The following is a 21,237-nucleotide window of genomic DNA, read 5'->3' on the forward strand; positions in this document are numbered from 1 at the left end:
TTGTGTATATATATATTACTTGACAGCAACGTGCGCACTCATCATCTTCGATTCCTCCGAGCGACACAATTGATTTCTCTGTCTATACTGACTTAAGGCCCCATCATGACACTCTCCAAGGAAAGTATGTCAGGCTGATGGAACGTCTTTAAGAGACCTATGAAAGTAAGAAAGTGATGGGTAACGGACATAAGGAGAAAACTATTTCAAGGCTCGAGTCACTGATCCAGGTGGCCACATCAAGATTGGAGGAGATGCCCGTGCATCGCGACCGGACCAGTCAGATTACTGTGCAGATGATAGTGGATGAGCTTGGGAACGTGGTCAAGATGCTACGTGAGGACACTACCCCCGGCATCGCAAGGACCCGTGAGGAGGAGACTTAGGATGAGTTCTAGGGACTTGACCTTTAGTTGCTTGGATTAGGCTGCTCCTTTTATTTACCATGTTATTTTTTTCTGTTTCTAGACTCTCGTACTGTTTTAATTCGGATCTGTATTCGTATTTTTACCTTGTAATTCGTACCTTTCGACTTGAACTATGTTAAATTCAGCTATGCACTTTCCTTGATTCCTATATTTGCTCTTTTAAATTCCTTGCTTATAACTATGCATCACCTTTATTGTTATATTGAAAACTATATACCATGATGAAGCAAATAATACCCTAGATTTTTGTGTCACTCAAACTGTATAACTCTTATTTCAGAAAATGGCACCTAGGAGAGCTCGAGGAAGACCTGCAAATAACCAAGAAAATGAAGGAGAAAACCAAATCCCCGATATAGCACAACTTATGGAATTGGTACGCCAACAAACTGCTACTATAGCCCAACAGCAACAACTTCTTCAACAAATGCATCCACCTCAACCACCCCCAGTAAACGTCACTACTTTCAAAACATTCCAATCTGTAAAACCCCCAGAATTTAGAGGAACTCAAGACCCGGTAGAAGCTCATGCTTGGCCTAAGGAAATGGAAAAGGCCTTTGCCTTAACAAATGTTGGAGATAATCAGAAGGTGGAGTATTCCACTTACTTTCTTAAAGCCGAATCAAACTATTTGTGGGAGTCGGCAAAAGCTTTAGAAGTTGCTGGAGTTATTACTTGGGATAGGTTTAAGAGAATGTTCTTGGATAAGTATTTTCCTCGTTATATGCAAACACAAATGGAGATGAAATTCTTTGAGTTGAAGCAAGAAAATATGACAGTTGGAGAATATGAGAAGAAATTTACAGAACTTTCTAGGTTTATGGGAGAGTATGTTGATTCTGAAGAGAAATGGGCAAAAAGGTTCCAACAGGGATTGAAGCCTTGGTTAAGGAGTGTTATTCCCTAACAATACAACAAGAATTACAGAAGGGGGTTGAATGTAATTATGGCTACTTTTTCAAGATTTTAAAAACTGTTCTAATTGAATATATATAAGTGTTTTTTGCAGAGTGCGGAATGAAAGAATTATATAAATCAAAACACACTGTAATAAAAACACAAGCTTTTAAAACTTTCTGATGGATTTGAATGTATCCACCAGATATATATATATATATATATATATATATATCAGTTTGAGAACTCTGTGTAGCTTAAAATGGCTCACAGCTGCTTTACAAGTAGAACAAACAAACTACAGAGAAATTCTTGACAAGTACAGTTTTTTCTATCTCTCTTTAAAATGTGTTTGCTTAGTTGAATGTTCTACTAGCTACACTTGGTTTATATATCACCAAGTTTACATGACAATAAGACAAGATAATAAAACAAAACATATCTAGTCTAATTACATGTTGCTTCACTACTCTATTCCAGCATCTTTGAATATCTTCACAATTGCATGGAAATGGTAATGCTTTTTTGTTCTCAAATTCCTGCTTAACATGCTGTCACATTCCTTTTGCAAACACCCAACGCATGTGACTGTGTTGTCACTGTCAACAGATATTTGAATTTAATCATCCGTCAGATACATGTTTGGCATCCGTCGGGAAGTTTTGTTGATCATCCGCCGGGTAGCTTTGTTGATCATCCGTCGGGTAGCTTTGTTGATCATCCGTCGGGTAGCTATTTGTCACTTGACTCCATTTCACTTATACAGAATTACAAGACATCTCATATTTACAATTAATCAACCTATTCTGCATATCCACTAGTAGTCAACATGACTCATATACTCCTACAAAATCTATGTAAAGTTGATTGCAGAAATGTGCTACAATTCTTATTATTACATAAGCTACTCACTCGATGGATGTTAATCTATTATCCGTCGGGACTGTAAAGTTTTATCCGTCGGGACTATATTAGATCATCCGTCGAGTGCTACAATATTCACTAATTTAAATCTACTAAAGTGTTTTGTTTAATTTATCATCAAGTTCACAACATATTCCTAACAATCTCCCCCAATTTATGTCTACTGAAATTGTAGCCATAAATTAAGAGAAACTTGATGATAAGAAAACTTCCTAAAGATACAGATTGAAAGGTAGTAGATAAAACTGATAAGTGCTACAATATTTACTGAAAATTGAACAAAGCAAAGTATACAAAGAATTCTCACATTCAATTTTCAAGGTACTCCTCTAGTCTGAGCAGATAAATTTATTTCCCTGATTGTCTGGATTTCTTCCCAAGCCTCCTGTTATTTTCCTCTATTTTATTCTGGAGTTGTCTGTGGAATTCAAGTTCATCAGCTTCAGATAAATCCAACATTTCTTGCATTTCCAAAAGAGTCTCATTTCTAGAGATACTCAGTTGGTCATCTAGTCTGAAGAATCTTCTAACTCCCTTATCATCCATGAATTCCATCAGCCAATAAGGCCTCAAATGCACTCTCTTTCCTGTGAAGGGAATAGGCAGAGTTTTTGGAAGTGCATCTTTGGCTCTATTGCTCCTTAGCTCCTCTATTTTCTTTAGGACTATTATCCTTGCAGTCACATTAAATCCAAAGTTCTTCTTGAAGGATGAATAGACCTTTATCAGTACAGATGGGCTTTCTTGAAGAATCTTGTGAAGTGGTCATGTGATCTCTTTTCCTCCCCTGTACTTGAACACTAGCCTTTCAGGAAGATGTCTGTAAGCATCGATCCCTCTTACTTCTTCCAATTCTTCCAAGTAGAGGTTTATTTCAGAGAACTCCTTGATGTCACAGATGTATAAGAGATCTTCTTTGTGAAAGAGATATGTCCTAAGTCCAATCATGTATGAGGATTTAGGAATAACTTTTATGTAATCTGTTTTGATTTCATTGATATTAATAAAAGGTTTGTTTTATTTTTATTGCGGGCTCTATCTATTTAAATGTTTAAATAAGATATACCACAGTTTAGAGTAAAGCTTTTTATGGATTGTGATGAGATCATAATAATGAGACCTAAAAGATGATAACTTTAAACTTAAATAGTTCCTGGTCGAAGGATTACTAACTGGTAATTAATAATCCACAAAGATCGGTACATACTATGCTTGCTTCATTATGAAGGATGTCTGTTCTCATAGACATTTGTGTGGTGACACTATAGCTAGTATGTAGGTGCTTATTATAGAATAAGTTCACTGAACATGACTCACACAGCTGAACAACTGATGGAGTTCACTCACGTGTCAGCAGTTGTTCACATAGTGATAGTTGTACAAGTATCCTTAGACTTGAGGTCATCATAGTCATCTTGTGTACACTGAACTATGCTTTGGTTTAGTTCTTAGTCTCAAGGGACAATTATAAGGGCTCTACTGGGTATAGGAATTTGTACATGAAGATAGTGTATGATCAATAAAGGATCTACCCCTTCCAGTGTAGGAAAAGAATGTTCAATGCTGATCCACTTATGTTAGTTCAAGAATCTCTGGCCAGAGTGAATGAAATTAGAAAGGAGTTTCTAATTTACATTAAATAGAACTAAGCATAGTGAATGGGAAAGCAAGTGATTAAATAAGATAGGCTTGACACAAGTTCCATGCCTTGTATTTAATCGTGACATTGCAGGGTAGAAGGAATTAATTGTACGGTAACTACTCACTGAATAGGTTCTTGGTATTCTAAGCAGTGAATTCATATTATCCGGATAGTCGCGATATGCTGAGAAGTATCCCTCACGATGTAGAATAAATATAATTAATTAATTAATCATATTTAATGAATTAGAGAATTTATATAAATAATGATAAAATAGTTTTATTATTATTTATTTCTACTACCGGCTTAATATTGAACCTACAGGGTCACACCATAAAAGAGAATGATTTAATGGTGGAGGAATTAATTAATAATGGCTGATAATTATTTATTTATGAAATAAATAATTAATTGGTAAATTTAATAATTGATTAAATGAGATTTAATTTATTATAAATTAATTAAGAAAAGGTTCTTAATATTATTAATTAAGAATTTAATTTTTGGAAATTAAATCAAGTGAGAATTATTTCTAAAGAGTTTAGAAAAAAGATTAATAATTAAAAGGCGTTTTGATTATTTGTGAGAATAATAAAGGGTTAATAATAATAATATTTTATGGGAAAATTTTCAGCTGAAAATTTTGCCTGTAAATATACTATTTTAAACCCTATTTTTTCCTCAACCAAAAAGATTTACAAAACCCTAATTCTCTCCATCTCCTCCTCCTTCATTACATCGTTTTCTTGGTGGATACCGGTGGAGTGCTTCACACTTGAGGAGCAGCTGCTAAGGATCTCCGTTCATCGTTCTTGGATCGCTATTAAAGACCTCCATCTTTCCATTAACGTAAAGCTTCTTAAGGTAAACACACTGAACTACGAATTAAATATTATTTTTCGCATGGATCCTGCGGAGGGTTTCGATTTTTTTTTAAGATTAAATTTACATTTTCGCTGCGTTTGTGTGCTAAAACCCTTCACCTTGTTGACTGTGGGTTGAGATTTGGTTAGGGTCTTGGATTTCAGAGTCACAGGCTTCACTTTCTTGATTGCTCTAGTCTTTTTTTTCTTTGGTTTGTTGAAGATAGGAAAGTTTAGTTCAGGAATTGGCAAGCTATCCCAGTCTACTGTCTCATTCTTTGGAATTATGGGCTCACCATGAATATTCCTAGTTGGATCCACCACCTTGAATTCTTGAAATACCACTGAGGGATTTGATGTCTGAGTTGAAGTTGTAGACCTTTTGGGAATGTATTCTTCCATTTCCTCTTCACTGAAGTCCAATTTTCTTTTGGGGGGAGCTTGTATCTGAATCTTCTTTTCTGTTATGGTTCCTGTTGCATTTTCTGATCCTGAGGTTCAACAATCACAGATGGTTGTTCAGAAATCTCAGTTGTAGTCTTCACAGCTTGAAATTTGGCCAAAATAGCATTTTGTCCCTTCTTTTGTTTGAGCTTCTTAGCATCTAAAGCAGCTTGCTTCTTTTCTTGCCTGATTCTTTCCTTTTCTTCCTTTTTAGCTTCTACAAACTGAGGGTGTCCAGCCACCACACAGATTTCTTTACCATTTCTGTAAATCTTGGCAATTCTTCTTTTAAGTGCTGAATCAACTGGATCTTTGAAAAATGCAATTGACCTAGCCAATAGCTTCTTCTCATCTGGCCTAGGTGTTTCATACACAAGATCCATAGGATTTTTGTCTGAAAACTTTGAGTAGTTTCTTTTAGGCTTCATGACCAGATTTGCCTTTGGAGACTTTATGCAAGATGTTTGACCCTTTTCCAGATAATTCAAACTCATCTCATTCACAGAAATTTGCTTGACTTTAGAGTGATTATTAAAGATTTTGTCTGATTTCTGAATGGGTCCAAATTTCTGTTAAATTTCTTCATCTATTCTTCTCCATTTTTCTTTTAGTTCCTTCTCAACTGCTGCTACATCAATCTTTAGCAGTTTGTCATTTGATTCCAGTTTTGCTGCTGCCAGATTGATGATGTCAATACTGTCCATGGTTGGTGGCTTAGTGAAAGCAATTGTTGGCATAATTACTTTGATGACTTGAATGTTGAGCTGTTTCTCCCCCTCACTTGATGAGCCTTTCTCCCCCTTATTGTTAGCATCAAGTTGTTGAGTGGAAGGGAGTTGAGCAGCCACCAATTGTTGGAGTAGAGTAGTCTGAGTTTCCTGATTAGCAAGTATCTTGGTCATTGACTTCTCCACATCAGATAATCTAGGGTCCATGGCCTCAACCTTTCTATTTAGATCAGCTTCCTTCCTCAGTTTCTGAGCTATCTCAGTCATGGTGGTTCCAGGAAGTCTAGCATCCAACCTTGCAATGAAATCATGTTTTACTTCAGGAACTTCTTGCTTGATTTCATCCACACCTTAACTCTGTTGGAGAGCTTGAATCTTATGCAGCTGAAGAGCTTCAAGATGTGCTGTAAGTAGTCTCTTTGTGCTGTCATTTGTAGATGCTTGAATGGTTATTTGGGTGTTGTAACGACTGCGAAATTTACGTTTATATTATATCAGAATTATAATAAATAAGGTGTGTTAATACGTCATTTATATGTGATTATCTGTTAAACCCTGTTTGTTATGTGTTAAGTGCATTTCGTGTCATTTCTGTATTTTTAAGGTATTTTTCAGATATTTTATTATGCATTCATCGTTTTCATTTCAAACGTTTTACGACCCAAACAATGATTTTAAAGCCAGTATTTCAAATAAAATAATGGGCCTTATTTTTCATCAAATGGCTTTTACAATCGCATTATTCTAAACATCTAGATATTTTATAAATTTTCTCGTTTTACGAAAAATGACTTTTTCGGGCCCCATTGGGTCTCAAAAACCCCACAAAAATCACATTTTTATTTTTATAAAATTATAGGACTTTCATTTATATTATTTCTTTACATTTTTGCATTATTCACAATTTTTGGAAAATTTTGGCATATATATTGTATATATAAAATATTTATAAATTAAATTTTAATACTCAAAAATTATAAAATTAGGGGCCTATTAATTTTAAAAAGTGTAGAATTAGGGCCTTAATTTTAATTAGGAGTATTATTTTTACTACTATAAATAGCCTAATTTTTATTTAATTAATTATAATTAATCATTAAAATCTGCAAAATTAACAAAATTCTCTGAAATCGGGTCGGGAAGAACCAAGTTGGGTCGAAGAATCAAACTGTGATTTCCAGCTGATTTCTGCATCAAATCGTGTGATTCGAGTATCCAAATTGAAGGTTTTGACCTGTTCTTTCTGTTTTTAGCATCAATTTCATGTTTTAATGCATCGTTTTTGATTTTCGATTTCTAGGGTTTATGCTCGAATTAGGACTTTTTGTTTCTGGGGTTATTATGATGTTTTGATGATTGATATAGCTTTGTTAGATGATTTACAGTCGATTCATGGTATTTAATTGATCAGACGATACTCAGATAGCAAAGTACGATTTCTAGGGTTTATACCGAATTTTCAAAACACAACTCGATGATTTCTGTGAATCTTTGGTTCCTGAAAGTTTAGGGCTTTGATTGTATGTATTCATAGCTTTAATTTGCATTATTAAACGTTAAGTTTCATGTACAAATGAATGATTTCATATTTTGGCCGGAGTTGAAGTCAGTTTTGACCGGAGATGGTGATTCCGTGATGTTTGTGGTTTGTTTTGGCCTGAGTCAGATTGGGGAAGTTGTTTTGAGTTGAAACCCTGTAAAAATCAGTACAAACGGTACTGATTTTGGCCAGAATCGTGGTTGCTGGAGTCCGGGGAACCCACCGGAATCTGGAAAATTTCCGGTGTGTTCATCCCGACCCAGATTGTTCTTGGTAACCCGGTTTCTGACCCAATTTCAACCCGCATTTGATCCGTTTCTGACAGATTCTGGTTTTTGACAAATGTTTCTGTAATTTATTTTATTTTTATTTTTATTCTAAAAATCAGATTTATTTATTTTATAAATTGATTAATTAATTGTTTAATTAATTGATTTATATTATAAATAATTCTGAATTATTTTCTAAAAATCAGATTGAATTATTTTATTAATTATTTATTATTTAATTATTATTTATTAATTATTTATTAATTATTTAAAAATGATTAATTATTTTGATAATTAATCAAATAATTTTCAATAAATCATAATAAATTCATTTTAATTCCAAAAATTATAGAAAAATCATTTTTAATTCTGATTTTTCTTAAATAATGATTTAAAAAATATTTTGAATTTTAAAAATTAATAATAATTATTTATAGTGAATAATAAATAGAATTATCAGTGTTTAATTAATAATAATTCAACCGTTAGTCTGATTCGAGTGAAACGAAAGCCTGTTGACTCAGAAAAATGAATTCTCTACATTAAAAATAATATCAAAGCTTAATTTCTTCTAAAAATTAGTTGATTTTGTGATTTTTTTGATTATCAGTCATAATGCGTGCTGAGACGAGTACGAAAAATTCCGGAAAAATAGGAAATGAGTCAGATAACGATCAGTTGAGCGATCAGCGAGTCGATTTTGGTTCCAAAAATTATTTTAACTATAAAAATGATTATGTGCCTATGTGCTTATGTGTATTATGTGGTTAATTGAGTCTTAATTGCTAGTAAGTAATATATGAGTCAGTCATAAGCGCATGGGTAGATGTTAGGAACGGTGTGAAGTCGATTCAAGATACAAATGAAGTACGACGTGACTTAACCAGTCTGTTTTGCCAACAGAAGCTAAGCTAGCCAGGCAAGTTGAGTCGGTATTAGTCTAAGGTGATAGACGAAAGTGATCTAATTGCAGTGAGTCGCGCAAAAGGCAAGTTTTTCCCCTATTCTACTTTCAGAATAGTGATATTGATTCAAATGCTTATCACATTTGCACTCTTTTGATTATTGTTCTTAATCACTGATACACACTTGCTATTACTTTGTTCATATTTCATTTCGATTCTTGATTTCTCCATTTCTTTGGATACTTGGTTCATATTCCATTAATGATACATTGAGATTGATATATTCTGGTGATTAGAATATGTCAAAGCATACCGATTGTTCCGGTTGCTAAGCGATGGACTGGATGATGATATTTTGGGATTGAGTGTGTCTTAATCTTGAGGACCGGGATGACTGGTGCCTCGACGTGGGCCATAGTGCCTGGGTACCCGACTGGATCTATATATTGAGATATGGATCTGCATTATATTCTGGCTGATCAGCAGAATATAGATGCGAACTTGTGTTCAGTTTAGTTCATTTATACTCGCTAGTAATGGCCTTCTTTCTATTCTTGTGGGGTTATATCTTTGCAGATATACCTGGGATGACGGATTCATTGAAAATGCTTTAACACTGTTTATATTTTGTGGACTTGTTGAGCAATTTTTGGCTCACCCCTTTTGTTGTTATTCACCTTATTGTTTTCAGTTAAGAAGGAATATGAAACCCATCAGGACTCGAGTGGTAAAGAAGCTGGTCAAGCCTCGGGATCCTCTCATACCCAAGGTGTTGATCCCAATCCAGGAAGAAAGCTTTGAGTTTCCCGAGCAGGTGGAGTATTGATAGATAGGGTGTGTGTTTGAATAAAAGTTGAACTTAGTTTAAAATGAATTAGACAATGGTTTGTAATAAAGAGAGGTTGTGAGATTTGAATGTTGGGTTGTAATAAAAGTAGTTAGTGGTTCTTGTTTTCATACTTCAACCTAAAAAGATCCTGGTTAGTGTTAAAGGGGTTTAATTTCATTTCTTTATTAATTGTTAATCAGATTGTACAGGTTTGGTGATTAGCTAGTAACCCCCAGACTTATACCCCGGGTCTGGAGGGCGTTACAGGTGTCATGAATGAGCTTGAATAGTGTGGATTGGAGATGTGAGTAGGAACATTCTTTAGTTAGCATCCAGGCAGGAATATTTGCATCTCCCCCTATGCTCATGTTGTCTTCCTCATCATCCCCTCCAGCATCCCCAAAAGAATCTTCAGCCAGTTCAAAATCACCGCCAGTATTGGATGGCATAGTAGTGACTGCATCATTTGCTCTTTATAGAGAAGCGGTTATGGGCACTAGATTGAGCATCTTTTCAGCCTCCCCATTGCCCTGTATTGCTAGAGTTTGATAAGCTGTAGTAGGATGAGTAAATGTCTCAGCATCTAGGGAAATAAATCTATGACAGCTTGATATTTTTGCTGAAATAGTCTCTTCCTTTCTGCATCACTGACATTCATTGACTCACTAGCAATGGTATCCATCCTTATCACTCCTATGCCTGAATTTCTCTCATAATCTCTCTTTTATTGCATCAAGGGCTCCCCTTGGCTTCCCACCCTCACACCCTCACCTTCACCATCTAAGGTGGGACTCCCCTCACTCACTTTTGTCAGTCCTGAAGAAATGGACTGCATAGTATCACTCATTTTCTCTCCTTTTTCCTGGGAGCAACCCAACCTCTCACTCAGTTCACTCCTTTCCCTCAGTCCTAAGGGTGATTGTACTACTACTAAGTCATCTACACTTGTGATAATTGAAGAAATTTGAAGTTGTGCAGAGACTCCCGACAGATGAGGAATATCCATCGGGGTAGTAGTTTGGCTAGCCGACGGATGACTGCTGTTAGGCACATCCGTCGGGATACAATCACTACTCGACGGATGAATGATATCCACTGGGATAGAAGAAATGAATGAGTTTGGAGTGGAGACTATTGTAGACTATGTGCAGATTGATGAAAATTTGGGCACAAATGTCTCAATAGACTCAGAAAGAATTGGCAAGTGAGCCAATGAATCATCTAAAAGATGATGCTCACTTGATTGGATTTTTGGCTTCTCCAACAGAGTTAAAGATTGAGAATTTGGAAGTGATGTATTAATCATGTCTACATCCAATGAGTGTGTGGGTGAATTTGGTATTTCAGGTGCTTATATCACTAAAGATTTTGGTTGTGACTCCACATTTACTGGAGCCACATCAACCTGAATTTGAGATGGTGCAGTGACTGAGTCTATGGCTTCAGTTTGTACTGTGTGTGTTCCCTGTGCATCCCCAAGGGTTTTAGATCTTTTCTTTGTAGCATAAGTCTATGGTGAACTTGTGTTCCTAACCCTCTTGACATGTGCTCCTGGTTGGGAGCTTGTTTCAATAGTAACATCCTTTTGGGAGGATTAAACTAGAAGTGAGCTTATTTCCTTATTAACAATCACAGTTTGTTGGGAAACTGTGGTGGGGCTAGGCTTAGGTACACTCATCTCACCAGCCTTATCCTTAGGGTTTCTTTGATTTTCACCATGTCCCTCACGTTGCTCACTCACCTTCACACTCCCCTCTTTGTGTTTAGTAGATTTTGCAACTGGTCTCTTTTGAGAGAAACCAGAGGGGGCTTTCTTAGCTTTAGATTTTGAAATTGTCGATTTGGTAGCTTGGGTAGGCATTTGTTGGGTCATTGACATAGATGCCATAGCTACACTTGAAGGCAAATAAATGTGTGAGGTTGGAAGGGTGGAGATAGTGGTGCTTACCTCACTTACCTGAGGTCCCTCCATGGTTGGAAAGTAAAGGAGGGGCACCTCTTTGTGGTGACTTGTCCTGTTGAGATCAACAATGACTCTCCTTTCTTGAACCCAATAATTTAGCTTGTTGGTTGGGTTCTCAACAGCAATATTCTTAATAAGATGGTTAGCAAACATTATAAAGAATCTAGCATAATAGACACTTTTACCTCTCTTATTAAGTTCTCCTAACTTATAACCTAACTCAAACATGATCAAGTCACTGAGATTAAAGTAATTATCAGTAACTAGCATATAAAGCATGTTAAGCATGGAGATGTTAACGGAATCAAAATTACTAATTTTACCAAAAAATACTTTATTTACCACATAACACAGATAGCTCCATTCCTTTGTTGAGGTAGATTAGCTCTAGATGAAGAGGCCTCATTGTTGTCTTGATATGTGACTGAGTTTTGATAATGAGAAACTCCCCCTGAGTTTGTGAATCTTTGATTTGAGAAAGGGGAACTTTCTGTAGGTGATCTATTCTAACTTTCAGCTTCTCTTATTATTCTGACGGATGATGCACTTTGTGTCCCGACGGATGAAGTTGATTGTCTCCCGACGGATAAGGCAGACTGTCTCTCGACGGATGAAGCATTTTGTAACTCGACAGATGTTGAATTATGTGCTTCGTTAGTTGTAGATTTTCTGCATTATTCTTATTCACTGTTTCTTGATCACTTTCATCATCACTAACCATCTCCACATTATCAAACTTGAGGCTCTCATGGAAATCTCCATCTTGCAGTCCTTCAATCTTTTTGTCATCAAACACAACATGTACCGATTCCATAACAATGTTGGTTCTTAGATTGTAGACTCTATATGCCTTTCCCACAGCATATCCAAAAAAATTCCTTCATCTGCTTTAGCATCAAACTTCCCATGTTGATCAGTTTGATTCCTTAAAATATAACATTTGCATCCAAAGACATGAAGAAAATTCATAGTTGGCTTCCTATTCTTGAACAATTGGTAGGGTGTCATGCACTTTGCTTGATTAACCAAAGAAATAATCTGGGTGTAGCAGGTAGTATCACAGCTTCAGCCCAAATATATGTTGGTAACTTTGATTCTTCAAACATTGTCCTTGCAGCTTCAATAAGAGATATGTTCTTTCTTTCCACTACTCTATTTTGTTGTGGAGTTCTTGCTACAGAAAACTCATGCATAATCCCATTCTCTTCACAAAATGATCTCATTACAGAATTCTTGAACTCAGTTCCATTATCACTCCTGATTCTTCTTACTTTAAAATCAGGATGATTGTTGACTTGCCTTATGTGATTAATGATAATTTCATTAACTTCATCTTTAGACTTTAGGAAATATGTCCAAGAGAACTTTGAGAAATCATCCACAATTACTAGGCAAAATCTTTATCTTGAGATGGACAACACATTGACTGGTCCAAACAAATCCATGTGTAACAATTGCAAAGGTTCTTCAATTATTGAATCAAGCTTCTTTCTGAATGATGCTTTGATCTGCTTTCCTTTCTGGCTGGCATCACACAATCCATCCTTAGTAAACTCCACTTGAGGAATACCTCTAACCAGTTCTTTCTTGACAAGCTCATTCATGGTTTTGAAGTTTAGATGGGACAACTTCTTGTGCCAAAGCCAACTTTCATCTTGACTTGCTTTACTGAGAAGGCAATTGACTGATTCTGCATTGGATGAGTTAAAATCAACTAAGTACACATTTCCTTTTCTCACTTCGGTGAGAACCACTTTGTCGCTCCTTTTGTTTTTCACAACACAGGCTTCTGAATTGAAGGTTACTGAATTGCCCTTATCACAAAGCTGGTTGATACTCAACAAATTGTGCTTGAGACCATCCACTAGGGCAACCTCTTCAATGATGACATTGTCTTTTGAAATCAAGCCATATCCCACAGTATAACCCTTGTTGTCATCTCCAAAAGTAATACTTTGACCAGCTATTTCCTTGAACTCAGTGAGCAGGGTAGAATCTCCAGTCATGTGCCTTGAGCAACCATTATCCAGATACCAAAGATTCTTTCTGTTTCGCTGCACACATCAAAATCAAATCAAGTTAATTTTGGTACACAAGTTTCCTTGGGTCCTGCCTTGTTAGCTTTCTTCTTTGGTTTCTTAGGTTTGATCTCATTTGACTTGGTAATTTCTGATTCATCCTTAGTCATCTAAGTTGGAACTTTGAAACCAGTCATTAAAACAGAATTATCATGCACATTTTGATTAACAGGAAAAGGTATGATATTTGCAAATATGTTATTCTAGTAAGGCATGCTAAATGGCATTTGAGGCATACTAAATGCAGCATAATAAGGATTAGGTGCAAATGGCATATTAGCAAATTGTGCATTCATATTCTGAGTAGACATAGCATTCAATGGCATGCTAGGCATAGCAGTCATATTGGGAAAAGAGAGTGGTGTAGACATAGGAGTAGGCATGGCAAGTTTGCAATTAAAAGACAAGTGATTAACACTACCACACTTAACACAGATTTTTCTTGGTGCATATTTATCAGGTGTGTAATTGTTATGTTTGTTAATTCCTACTCTCCCATTTCTATTGTTTTTCTTTTTAGTTTCTATTTTAACCTCAATCTTTTCTAACCTGTCATTCAATTGCTTGATAGTTAGATGACCAAAATTAACTTTCTTCTCCTTCTTTACTTGACTTAATTCTCCTGGAACAAAGTTTTTAGAAACTGATCCATATTTCTCATTCTGCTTGGCTAGCTTAGCTTTGCTCACTGGTTTACTCACAGCCGACAGATGTGGCTCTTTGTCACTCGACAGATAATATTTTTGATTATCCGATGGATGATTTTCATCATCCATCGAGTCCACATCTGTAAGCAATCCTTCAACCAAATTGGACTCAAGCTTCTCTTTACTCTTCTTCCAGGCTGCATCACAAACGGACTCAATACCTTGAACTTTAGTGATTTGAGCATGGACATCTCTGGATAATTTCCATGCTTTAATCACTTCATGTTCTCGTTCAAGCTGCTTCTTTAAAATATCTTCTTTCTTCAAAGACTCAGTTAATTCATCATTAGCAATCTTACAGTCAATTCTCAATTTTTCAAATTCAATAAACTGAGAATCTAGCACATTATTTCTCTCACTTAAAAACAAATTATTTTCTTTAATTTTAGCATTTTCCTTAGTAAGGGACTTAAGTGTAACAGCAAGTGATATAATTCTGTGGACATGTCATTGATTGCATCATTACACTCAGCTTTAGATAAATGTGCTAGGTTAGTGGTGATTACCTGATTACTTGAACTTGTTTCTGTTTCATCAGACTTGGCCATTAGGGCTAGGTTGACATAGCTTATTTCTTCATCTTCATCTAATCCATCAGCTGCCCAGTCATTTTCTTGTGTAATGAAAGCCCTTTCCTTTTGCTTGAGCAACTCAAAATATTTTTGTTTATAATCAACAGGCTTAAACTTCTTCTTGCTAGAATCTGACTTTCTACACTCATTGGCAAAATGCCCTGCCAAGCCATATTTGAAACATTTGAATTTGTATTTATCCACCATGTTTCTACTTGGCTTGGATGCGCCAAAATTCTTTTTGAATTTGAGCTTGGAAAATTTTCTGGATAGGAATGCTAAATGCTCATCAATATCATCCATGTCATTTTGGCTCAACTGATCTTCAATTTCAGCTACCAGCCCTTTACCCTTGCTTTCACAGACCTTTGATGTAGAGTCAACAGCTTCTACCTTCATCTCTTTCTCTTTCTCTAACTCAGCAACCAGTGCTATGGACCCTCCTTTCTTCCTTCCTTTCTCCATCCTCTCATCTTGCTCAATTTCAAGCTCATTAGTTTTAGGATGCCATACAGTCTCTCCAAGGTGAACTCCTTGTAATCCTAAGAATTTCTCAATGAAACTGTCAATGAACTCCTTGGTTTCCACTCTTTTGTTTGATAGACTCTTCCATGCAACTTCGGAGCATTTTAGTAGCTTTTGAAATCTACTAAAAATATCAGTGAGAGACTCACTTTCTTCACAGTGGAAATGCTCATATTGCTGAATTAGTAGCTGCATCTTGTTATCCCTTACTTGCTCAGTACCATCACAAATAATCTGGATTGTGTCCCAAACCTTTTTGGCTGTTTTACAGTTAATGATGTTATCAAACATATCACCATCAACTCCATTGAACAAAATGTTCGTGGCCTTCTTATCTAACTGACTTGCTCAATATCAGGATCTGACCATTCATGCCTAGATTTGGGAACAGATGGTTCATTGCCAGTTGCAGCTCTCATTGGTACATAAGGACCTCTCTCTATACAATCCACATAGGCCTCATCTTGGGAAAGAAGATGTAGGTGCTTTTTCACCTTCCAGTGGTGATAATTATCTTTGTCCAGAAATGGAATTTCGACTCCAACATCCTTCTAGTTCATCTTGTTGTTTATTGTGATCTTTACACTCTTTGTACTTCAAGAGCTCGCTCTGAAACCAATTGTTATTCCCTAACAATATAACAAGAATTACAGAAGAGGGGTTGAATGTAATTCTGGCTACTTTTCCAAGATTTTAAAAACTGTTCAAATTGAATATATATAAGTGTTTGATTTGCAGAGTGCGGAATGAAAGAATTATATAAATTAAAACACACAGTAATAAAAACACAAGCTTTTAAAACTTTCTGGTGGATTTGAATGTATCCACCAGATATATATATATATATATATATATATATATATATATATATCAGTTTGAGAACTCTGTGTAGCTTAAAATGGCTCACAGCTGCTTTACAAGTAGAACAAACAGACTACAGGGAAATTCTTGACAAGTACAGCTTTATCTCTCTTTAAAATGTGTTTGCTTAGTTGAATGTTCTACTAGCTATACTTGGTTTTTATATCACCAAGTTTACATGACAATAAGACAAGATAATAATACAAAACATATCTAGTCTAATTCCATGTTGTTATACTACTCTATTCCAGCATCTTTGAATATCTTCACAATTGCATGGAAATGGTAATGCTTCTTTGTTTTCAAATTCCTGCTTAACAGGCTTCCACATTCCTTTTGCAAACACCTAATGCAAGTGACTGTGTTGTCACTGTCAACAGATATTTGAATTGATCATCCGTCGGGTACATGTTTGTCATCCGTCGGGAAGTTTTGTTGATCATCTGTCGGGTAGCTTTGTTGATCATCCGTCGGGTAGCTATTTATCACTTGACTCCATTTCACTTATACAGAATTACAAGACATCTCATATTTACAATTAATCAACCTATTCTGCATATCCACTAGAGTCAACATGACTCATATACTCCTACAGAATCTACACAAAGTTGATTGCAGAAATGTGCTACAATTCTTATTATTACATAAGCTACTCACTCGATGGATGTTAATCTGTCATCCGTCGGGACTGTAAAGTTTTATCCGTCGGGACTAAATTAGATCATCCATCGAGTGCTACAATATTCACTAAGTTAAATCTACTAAGGTTTTTTGTTTAATTTATCATCAAGTTCACAACATATCCCTAACAAGGAGTCGTGTGGCAGCTTTTAAGTTGACTACTTATGCTGAAGTGGTTCAGAAGGCGATGGTAATTGAAGGCGGGAGTAAGCAAAATCAAAAGGAGAAAGGAAACAAGAAAAGAATATTTGAAACGGGAGAAGAAGGCTCAAGTTAGAAGGGTCAAATAGAACTAATCAAAGGCTTAAACCTCAGAGTGGACTCGGAAACTTCAAGAAGAGAGAATTTGGGAATAAATTACAAGAAAAGAGATCTCAATTAATTAGTGGACAGAAACCCCCGCAAGGATCAGTTCCGGAATGTAAGATTTGTAATAGGCGACATACGAGAATCTGTAATAAGGCGAATGTAGTTTGTTTCAAGTGTCATACGAAGGGCCATTATGCTAATGAATGTAAGAATCAGAAGGCCAACATCACGTGTTATAAGTATGGGAATGTAGGACATGTGTCATGAGAATGCAAAGGAGTGGGTAACAATCAATTGCTAAAAATGACCATTGTACCCTACCCTGTGAATCAAGCAGCTCCTATGCCAGCCTCATCATTCCCAATGTCTTTCAATCAACCTCAGATATCATCATCTTCAAATCATCCAGCTTTGACTTCTCCAGCTCAAGCAAGAACTTTCAACATGAACGTGAAAGATGCAATTTAAAGTTCCGATGTGGTGACAGGTACGCTTTCTGTGAATGCTGCTAGTGCTAAAGTACTGATTGATTCGGGAGCCACCAGATCATTTATTTCGAAGTCTTTTGTTGATAAGTTGAATTGTGAAACCCAATTGATGCATGAGCCCTTATCCATTATCTTAGCTAATCAAGATAGAGTATATGTAAATGATATTTGCCCTCATTGTGCAATAGAGATAGCCGAACACGTTTTTCCTGCGAACCTTATTCCTTTCCAATTAGGCGAATCTGACGTGATCTTACGGATGGATTGGCTAACAAGTTTCAGTGCTCAAATAGACTGTAAGGATAAAAGGGTAGTATTAAGTACACCGCAAGGTAAAGTGACATTCAAGGGTCAAAGGCAAACTCAGACATTCCTCACCTCGATGCAAGCAAAAAAGTTGATTCGGAAAGGATGCGAGGCGTATTTGGCATATGTAGTTGATAAGAGTAGAGAAGTTTCTAATCTAGAAGACATTCCAGTAGTAAGAGATTTTCTAGATGTTTTTCCTGAAGAGCTTCCTGGCTTACCCTCAGACCGACAAATTGAGTTTACAATAGATCTTGCACCCGGCACCGAACCTGTTTCGAAAGCTCCATATAGGATGGCACCAACGGAGATGAAGGAATTAGCAAAGCAAATACAAGAACTACTAGACAAGGGATTTATAAAACCAAGTGTTTCACTGTGGCGCGCGCCAGTTTTGTTTGTGAAGAAAAAGGACGGGAGCATGAGACTTTGTATAGATTATCGAGAATTTAACAAGTTGACGATTAAGAATAGATACCCTTTGCCGAGGATTGATGATCTGTTTGACCAACTCAAAGGAGCCTCTTATTTTTCAAATATTGATCTGTGATCGGGATACAACCAATTAAATATTAAGTCTGAAGACATACCGAAAACAGCTTTTCGAACAAGATATGGACATTACGAATTTCTCGTTATGGCTTTTGGGTTGACAAATGCACCGGCTGCTTTCATGGATTTAATGAATCGTGTATTCAAGGAGTACTTGGACAAGTTTGTCATAGTTTTCATCGATGACATTTTAGTATATTCAAAGACAGAAGCTGATCACGCGAAACATCTAAGAAAAGTTTTGGAAGTGTTACGACAGGAGAGATTGTATGCCAAGTTCTCGAAATGTGAGTTTTGGTTAACTGAAGTAAGATTTCTAGGACACATTGTTGGAAGTGAGGGAATTAGAGTAGATCCTGAAAAGATCGAGGATGTAATGTATTAGGAGAGACTGAAGACGCCAACAAAAGTGAGAAGTTTTATGGGACTAGCGGGATACTACAGAAGATTCGTAAAGGATTTTTCGAAGATTGCGTACCACTAACCAAATTGACAAGGAAGAATGAGAAGTTTGAATGGACGGAGAAGTGTGAAATTAGTTTTCAAGAATTGAAGAAAAGATTGGTAACTACTCCGGTTTTATCATTACCATATGATAAGGGAGATTTTGTGATATACAGTGATGCCTCTTATAAAAGACTTGGATGCGTGTTGGTGCAACACGGGAAGGTGATAGCGTATGCTTTAAGACAACTTAAACCACATGAACAGAAGTACCCGACTCATGACTTAGAATTAGCTGCGATAGTGTTTGCTTTGAAACTATGGAGACACTACTTATATGGGGAAAAGTGTGAGATATACACGGATCACAAAAGTCTGAGGTACCTCTTTACTCAGAAAGAGCTAAATATGAGAGAGCGCTGATGGTTGGAATTGATCAAAGACTACGATTATTCAATACAATATCATCCGGGAAAGGCCAACGTGGTAGCAGATGAATGTCGAAGGAATTATCTGATGAAGTTGAAAAATTGTAATTAGAGCTTTGTGATCATGGAGGAGCGGAAGAAATGTGTTGTGCCATTACTTTTTAACCAACACTACTAGAGAGGATAAAGAAATTCCAAGATGAAGTAATGACTCAAGAGAATTATCAGTTGACAGGAGAAGAGATATGACCACAAAAAGACGAACAAGGTGTGTTGAGATTGTCAACAAGAATTTGGATTTCAAATGTGGCTGAATTGAAGAAGGATATTTTGCAAGAAGCACACAACTCAAGATTTTCGATTCACCCGGGAAGTAACAAATTGTACCATGATTTGAAGAAGAGTTTCTGATGGCCGAACATGAAAAGAAAAATTGCAGAATGGGTTTCAAAATACGATACATGCCAAAGAGTGAAAGCAGAACATCAGAAACCAAGTGGTTTAATTCAACCATTGAAGATTCCAGAATGGAAGTGGGAAAATATTTCCATGGATTTTGTAGTGGGTTTACCGCGAACACATTCTGGACACGACGCAATTTGGGTGATAGTTGACCGCCTTACGAAGTCGGCACATTTTCTTCCAATCAATGAGAAGTCTTCGTTAGCCAGACTAGTTCATATGTATGTACGCGAAATCGTGTTATGTCATGGTGTACCTATATCGATAGTTCCATATCGACACCCGCAATTCAATTCGAGATTTTGGAGGCAATTTCAAGAAAATCTCGGAACGAAATTAAACATGAGTGCGGCATACCTCCACAAACCGATGGCCAAAGTGAGCGAACAATCCAAACCATTGAAGATATGTTGCGAAGCTGTGCAATTGATTTTTCGGGAAGTTGGGACGGTCATCTACCACTCGTAGAATTCTCATATAACAATAGTTATCATTCAAATATTGGCATGCCACCATACGAAGCTTTATATGAGCGAAAGTGTAGAACACCCACACGTTGGGATGAAGTTGGGGAAGGAAAGATTTTTGGACCTGAATTGATTCAGCAAATGAAGGACACCGTCACTGTGATCAAAAAGAGACTCATTGCTGCTCAGGATAGACAAAAGAAATACGTGGACCCCTCCCGGAAGGATGTGAAATTCGAAATTGGGGAATTTGTATTGCTAAATGTATCACCATGGAAGGGTTTGACCCGATTCGGTAAGAATGGGAAATTAGCTCCAAGATACATCGGACCTTATGAAATCTTGAACCAAGTGGGGAAAGTTGCTTATGAGCTAGCCTTGCCGCCAAAATATCAGCACGTGCATAATGTATTTCATGTCTCATTGTTAAAGAAGTATAATCCGGATGCCAATTATGTGATAGATATTGAACCAGTGGAGATTCAGGCGGATTTATCATATGAAGAACAACCTGTGCAGATACTGGATCGACAAGAGAGAACTCTTAAAAATAATTCAGTAAGTTTGGTGAAAGTATTATGGAGGAATCCTAAAGTCGAAGAGGCAACGTGGGAGTTAGAAACTGAAATACGGAATCGGTATCCTTAACTATTCTCCTAGATTCTGAAGACAGAATCCAATAAGGGGGAGAGGATGTGACAACCAGTAAATATTTGAACTATTTTATAAGTGTGATGTATATATTCATAACTATCATGTGATATAATGGCAATTATGCGGATTCGTTATATATTGTATAATTTTGTCGTATGGCATTGTGAATGTTGCTGGAATATTTCTAAGCGTATAACTTTTGTATGCGAGTAAGATTTTCGTTACGCGATTAAATAGGTAGCGCAATTTGATAATATTTGAATAGTTG

General features: G+C 36.4%; 1 protein-coding gene across 1 annotated transcript; it reads left to right on the forward strand.

The window, feature by feature from the left end:
• Positions 1–711: 711 nt before the first annotated feature.
• Positions 712–18,899, forward strand: LOC141695958 (uncharacterized). Its single transcript, XM_074500159.1, has 4 exons — positions 712–1,292; positions 16,992–17,131; positions 17,845–18,236; positions 18,663–18,899. Exons 1-4 carry the CDS (start codon positions 712–714, stop codon positions 18,897–18,899), a joined length of 1,350 nt encoding a protein of 449 aa, XP_074356260.1.
• The last annotated feature ends 2,338 nt before the right edge of the window (positions 18,900–21,237 follow it).

This window comes from Apium graveolens, chromosome 11, assembly GCF_009905375.1.
Source record: "Apium graveolens cultivar Ventura chromosome 11, ASM990537v1, whole genome shotgun sequence".
Classification (NCBI taxonomy): Eukaryota; Viridiplantae; Streptophyta; class Magnoliopsida; order Apiales; family Apiaceae; genus Apium; species Apium graveolens.